This window comes from Rhincodon typus, chromosome 4 (genome assembly GCF_021869965.1).
Source record: "Rhincodon typus isolate 14 chromosome 4, sRhiTyp1.1, whole genome shotgun sequence".
Classification (NCBI taxonomy): domain Eukaryota; kingdom Metazoa; phylum Chordata; class Chondrichthyes; order Orectolobiformes; family Rhincodontidae; genus Rhincodon; species Rhincodon typus.
In genome coordinates, this window is record NC_063335.1 from 21,653,940 (window position 1) to 21,660,791 (window position 6,852).

Sequence of the window (6,852 nt, forward strand, 5' to 3'; positions counted from 1 at the left end):
CATGCCTCAGATTGAACAAAAGTCAAAGCAGAAAGCAGTGGTAATATTCAGTGTGACCTGCAGCACAATGCCTGCTCAATAGTTTCTCTTAAAATCTTCGTGGATCACACTATGTGCCTCTGCCATTGTCTCTACGCTATCCTTGAGCTTCTGAAAACATTGTTTCCCAGTCAGGTCAAGGTAATTCCTCAATGGCCGATTACAGTGTAATGGTAGGTGATAAGCCCTGGTTTACAAGCCTGAATTTCATTTTGCTCAATTATTTCTCAAATTAAATTGCATCTCATTGAATGTAAAACCTTCCATGAACCAAAGATGTAAAAACAACAGGGTTGTGGAAGTGGGTGATTTTAATTTCTCCAGTATTCACTGGGACTCCCTTACAGCCAGGGGCTTAGATGTGACAGAGTCTGTTAGATGCATCCAGGAGTGATGTTTGAAACAATCCAACTAGGGAAGGGGCCATATTAGACATTGATTGGGGAATGAGCCAGACCAGGTGATCAAAGTTTTAATGGGGTGCATTTTGAAAACAGTGATCATAATTCCGTAAGTTTTAAGATAGTTATAGAAAAGGATAGGACTGATCTTCAGGTGAAAGTGTTAAACTGGGTGAATTATAACAGTATTAGGCAGAAACTGGAGATATTGAAAGTGATGCATTTTGGGAGATCAAATGCAAGAGGAAATAAAAGTATAAGGGCTGAACCCTTAGGAGCATTGATTTTCAGAGGAATTTCGGGGTCCAAATCCACAGCTCCCCGAAGGTGGCAACACAAGTAGATAAGGTGATAAAAAGATGTACTGTATGCTTGCCTTTGTCAGTCAGGCCACTGACTATAAAAGCTGGCAAGTTATGTTGCAACTATGTAAGACTTTGGTCCGGCAATATTTGAAGTACTGTGCACAGTTTTGGATGCCACATTACAGGAAGGGTGTGGAGACGGTGTGAAAGAGCTTTACTAGATGTTGCCTGGATTGGACTGTATCAGAGATGAGAAAAAATGGACAAATTTGATTTGTTTTTACTAAAGCGCTGGAAGCTGAGGGGACAACCTGGTAGAAGTATGTAAAAGAATGACAGGCATTGATAAGGTGAATAGTCATGTCTCTTTCCCAGGATGGAAATGTCAAATGCTAGGAGGCATAGCTTTAAGATGAGAGATGGAAAGTTTAAAAGTGTATGACAAAATTCTTTTTACACAGAGCATCGTAGGTTCCTGGAATGCGCGGCCAGGGGAGGTGGTAGAAGCAGATATGATAGCAAAGTTTAAGAGGCATTTAGATAGACACTTGGAGCAGATAGAGAATAGAGGGATACGGACCATTGGCAGGCAGACGGGATTAGTTTAGAATAGCGTCATGGTCAGCACAGACATTTTGGGCCAAAGCGTCTGTTCCTGTTCTGTGCTATTCTACGTTCTAAGTTCAAACCAATAAAACCAGGCTATGTTTTAAAATATAATTTCAAAACAAATTTACATTTAAAATTATTTCTAAAAGAAAAAAAACAAAGAACTGCCGAGATAGTAAGAACTGCCGATGCTGGAGTCAGAAATAACACAGTGTGGAGCCGAAACATCAACTTTCCTGCTCCTCTGATGCTGCCTGGCCTGCTGTGTTCATCCAGCTCCACACTGTGTTATAAAGAATGCAGATGCTGGTAATCAAAAACAAAATCAGAAATTGCTGGAAAAACTGAGCAGGTCTGGCAACATCTGTGGAGAGAAAGCAGAGTTAATATTTCGGGTCCAGTGACCTTTCTTCAGAACTCAGATCTGCTGAGATTTTCCATCAATTTCTGATCTTGTTTAAATTTCTTCTAGATATCTTTATGAATGGCAAACTGGTAGAGTTTTACTTAATATTTCAAGTGAAAATCGATTCACTAACAAACTAAAATGTTTTAAATTAGTGTTAAGTTCACCATAAGTAAGTATACTGATTTTAAATATTTCAGCATGCCTTTAAAAATGTGGTACAGAACAATTTGCTAGTTTAATTCACATATAAGTCAGTATTTGAATAAATATATTTAAATATTTTTAAATGTTTAAATATTGTCTATGAATGCCCCATGCACCAAAAAAAAATCATTTTACAAGTCTCCTTAAAGGCCAGGCAGAAATAAAGGAGGTTTATCAAAATGATTACTTTAATCTGTGGAATAGCTAATTATTTTAGAGGATAAGAGGGGGAAGGCTGCCTTAATAACCATTTTGAACCAGTGTATAAGATTGGCTTGAAAATTTTCAATCTTTTACACTCTGTTGGTTATTTCAGTGAAAAACCTCATGCAACTTAGCTATAGTTCCAGGCCAATATGTATTGCAGTATTCCAACAGAAACATAGGACGCAAAGTTTGTAGTCATTCTAAACCATAAATGTACGAACACATGAATTAGGAATAGGAGTAGGCAGCTCAGCCCATTAAGGCATTCAATTAGACCAAGACTGATCTAATGACTTTATATTCCCGCTCACCCTTGGTACCCTTTCAGTTCCTTGAATACATCTACATCTGCCTTAAAAATATTCCAAGACCTGCTCCACCACCTTTCAAGGAACAGCATTCTAAAGACTTGCCATATTGTGCAAGAAAATAATTCTCTCCATCTCTGTCTTTAATGAATGACTCCTTATTTCTAAATAGTGAACCCTGGTGTCCCGTAAGAAGAAGCATTTCTCCACATTCATCCTGGAAGACCCCTCAGGATTTTGTAGGTTTCATTCAGGTCGCCTCTTATTCTTCTAAATTCTAGCGCATACAAACTTTACCTGTCAAACATTTCCTCACAAGACTTACCCATTCCAGGTATCAGTTCACTAATCCTTTTCCAAACTGCTTCCAGCACACAAACATACTTCTTTTAAGAAGGAGACCAATACTATACACAACGCTCCAGTTATGATCTCACTAGTGCCCTGAATAAAAGAATCATAATCTTTTTGCTTTTATCATTAATTCCCCTCTCAATAAATGATAACATTATATTAGCTTTCCTAGTTATTTGTTGGTCCAGCATTCTAACCTTTTGTCATTCATCAAGTGGGACAGCCGGATCTCTCACTATTTAGACAATGTTTCTTTTTGATTCTTCCTACCAACATATTTCTCACATTATATTCTGTGCCACTTTTTCACTTAGGCACTTAACTTATCTATACCCTATGATAGGTGAGTGCTGGAGTGGTCTAAGAATTCCCTTGATTTCTAGCACGTAGAGCACAAAACTTTTAAGTTTACTGAAAAAAATTTCCAAAATATTTAAATTCAAAATGTATGTTACTACCCTCCCCTCCCACGTCCCCCCTTCACTAGATTCCCACGCATCGAGAAGTAACCCAGAAACTTGGTGACCACATGGATCTTTAAAATCACAAAAGACAGGATGATGGAAAAATTAAAACAGGAGGCATTATGATTTCAATCACATTGTTTACTTTTTACTTGTCTGATGCAAATATATACCAAGTGAGAAAAGAATAAAGGTTTTTCTCTATCTTTTTTATCTGGTCTATACCACCCTGTGAAGTGACACAAGCCCATATTAAAGACAAGAAAATCAGTTCCACTAATTTTACATTTTGCTGTCCATCAGGTCTGCACAATAACTCAAAATTATAGGACTCATTAAAAAGTGAAACGCATGTGAAAATGTGCTGGCTATGACCCTATTAGGAGGACAATGTTCAAAAATCTAATTCTTAAACAGAAAGCAATAAAATTAACACATTAAAACAATTGCAACATAATAGCATAGACATGATTGGAAAAAGGTTTCTTGTACTGCGATGAATTCCATCAGGTCATACATATCCCTTTTCCTTTGAAAATTCAATTTTGCTATGTGTAGTAAGGTTAAGGGAGAATTGAATTAATGCTAACAAGTATTATACAGACAAAAGTAAATGCACCCTCAAGACACTTACTCTAGGTTCATATGAAAAAAACTGACATGATAACGAAGTGCCTCTAGTTTCTACTTCTATCAGTGGCACGATCAATAACACAGTCTGGAGAAATACCTCAGATGCTATCTCACAAAAGCTGCAAAAAATTCTCTTGGGAATTAAAAAAAACAGCAACAACAATTTGTCGTGTTATAGTGTCTTTAGTGTAATAAACCATCCCAAGTCACTTCACAGGAACAATATCAAGCAAAATTTGACACTGAGCCACATACAGAGATATTAGGTCAAATGGCGAATTTTTTTCTTATTCACTCACAGGATGTGGGCATCTCTGGCTAGGCCAGCATTTATTAACTAGGGCAGTTAAGTATGAAGGCAATAAAGAGGTAGTTTTAAAGGAGTGCCTTGAAGGATGAGAGGCTGAGAGTGAGAGAGAGAGAGAAAGAGGTTTAGATTTTAGGGAGAATTTAGGGGATGGATGCTAGATAAATAGTGTCAAGGGAAGAGGAGATGGGTTTCATATGAATTTGCAGAGACTATGCGGACAGATCGGAGAGAAACCAGAAAACAGTACGGGCTTAGGGATAGGGCAGGCTGCATCTCAGATGAGGTTCGGCCCAGTGATGTAGGACAAGGAAGCAAAGATGCAATGACAGCTGATCATATTGTCAGAATGACAATGACACGCAAGTGCATGAGCACCTCAGTCTTTTTGTTGGATATCAAAATGGAGGATGCAGGGATAAGGGTTTAAGAAAGCAGTTTACTGTAGGGAAAATAAGCTGGTTGTTATCTTTTTGTTCCTTGATGATCCTGCCAATAGCACTTTACGTTATTAGCCAAAATTGGTAGTATATAGTTCAAGTATGTGTCCCTTGAAGTCAAAGGATTGGGGATGAGGGCTCGACTGCAGGAACGATCAATCTAAAATACTGTCATGGTTTCCACAGGGTCAATGACATCAAAGGAGGTCTGTTTGAGTGGGTCTATAATTCGAGAAACATCATTGTAAATGGCTGATATTTTTCCAGGGAAGACAGAAGGAAGTAGAGTGTGAGAGCCTGGAAAGGTGTGATTGGAGAGTGATACAAGAATGTGATTAGTGATGTAATTGATGGAATGGAAATAATGACAGCACAAGAGAGACAAGATCATCAAAATGTTTAATATATAAGTTGGGGAGTTTACATGCAAGAAGATGTCAACGTGGAATAGGAATGCAATGAATTTAGAAGACTGAGCACATGATGTAGCTAAATTGAGGTTAAAATCTCTGAGAATAAGTTATCATCCGGTGCAGTAGCTGAGGAAGAAAAGCAGTGATGATATCTCAGTGCAAAAATAAGTGAATAAGATTTTGGGTGGAGAGGGTACTACAACTGACAATTACAAAAAAAAAGAGATTTGAAATAAGAAAATGTTCTTTAATAGGCTAATGATGTGCTCTGTAGATTATTGCCCATGTGATTCAGGAAAAAAAAGTGTTCCTGATAGACATTCCCTCATTTTGCAATGATTTGATCGCAAAGTAACAAGAGTCTATGTATTTTTTTGTGACATTAGACATAGAATTAATATGATTAATATGCAATGAAGCAACAACAGAAAACTACTCATAAAAGACAACACACCTGATTACTTGAATATTTTGATTCTTCTTCAAAGCTCTGCACAAGTTTCTCCAGCTCTTGGATTCTATCAGTGTTTGCTTGGTATTTCTGCTTGAACAGGTCTGTAGTAGATTCAAAAGCTTTTGCTTGATTATGAATTTGTGTATTTTCATTGTTTAAGCAATCAATCTGCTCTCTTAAATGCAAAATCTCATCATTCTGTTTTTGGATAACATCTTCATGTTGTTCAGCCTGTGGAAGCAAACAGTTTATTTCATTCGATGGCAATGCCTTTAATGAATGGCTTATGTTGGAGTTGTTTAACTTCCTACAAAAATATCAGATTAATGGGTACATTTTAAGATTTTAATTTTATTTTCAAGAAGCCATTGTGTCACATTTCTACTGGTTAAAATGTACAAACGAGTCCCGGAAGAAGTCAGAGATAAAAGGACACATTTACATCACAAATCTTTTCCTAATTTTAGTAATCAATGCTATAAACAGGATGTGTTTACTATTTGTTTGACTGAACAGTATTAACAGGTTTCACAGAAGATATTACTCAGGAGAAATTTACTTCAATTAATATACAATTATGGAGAAAGCTTTCGTCTGCATAGTAATTGTTTGTTGTCCAAAAATAAGTATTGTCTTAATCAGTGGAAAAATATCAGCAAGCACAGTTTTCATTTGGTAAATATGGCAGCAGATCAGGTTGCTCCATTTGGAGCTCAACTCTGCTCGCCAGTTCCCTTTCCTTTTCCTTTCTTTTTTATTCTTCTTATGCTCATTCCACTCTCCTCTCTATAGTAATTCCATCTCCCTGACACCCAGACCTTTTAACCACTTACCTAAGGAGTCAAGGAGGAGTCAGGTAGCGACTGAGAACTGCATGGCAGGAGCTGAACACACGGACAGTGTCCTGCAGCAATGGCCGGTCAAGCATGGGCTGGAGGTGACATCAGCAATGAGAACAGGCCGCTGAGGCAGCGGTGGAAGGAGTGGGCCGGTGAGGCAGCGGAGGAAAGAACAGACTGGTGAAGCAGCAGCAGCCGGCAGCGAGAACAGGCCGGTGAGGCAGCAGCAGCGAGAACAGGCCGGTGAGGCAGCAGCAGCAGCCGGCAGCGATAACAGGCTGGTGAGGCAGCAGCAGCGAGAACAGGCTGGTGAAGTAGCAGCAGCGATAACAGGCCGGTGAGGCAGCGGAGGAAAGAACAGGCTGGTGAAGCAGCAGCAGCCGGCAGCGAGAACAGGCTGGTGAGGCAGCAGCAGCGAGAACAGGCCGGTGAGGCAGCAGCAGCGAGAACAGGCTGGTGAGGCAGC

At 38.8% G+C, this 6,852-nt stretch overlaps 1 protein-coding gene across 1 annotated transcript in view; it reads right to left on the bottom strand.

Moving 5' to 3' along the window:
• The window catches only part of LOC109938338 (polyamine-modulated factor 1-binding protein 1-like), a 414,237-nt gene that overhangs the window by 173,918 nt on the left and 233,467 nt on the right, over positions 1–6,852 (bottom strand). The window contains exon 15 of the mRNA XM_048595662.1: positions 5,548–5,778. Coding sequence (XP_048451619.1) covers positions 5,548–5,778 — 231 coding nt within the window. The remainder of the gene's footprint in view (positions 1–5,547; positions 5,779–6,852) is intronic.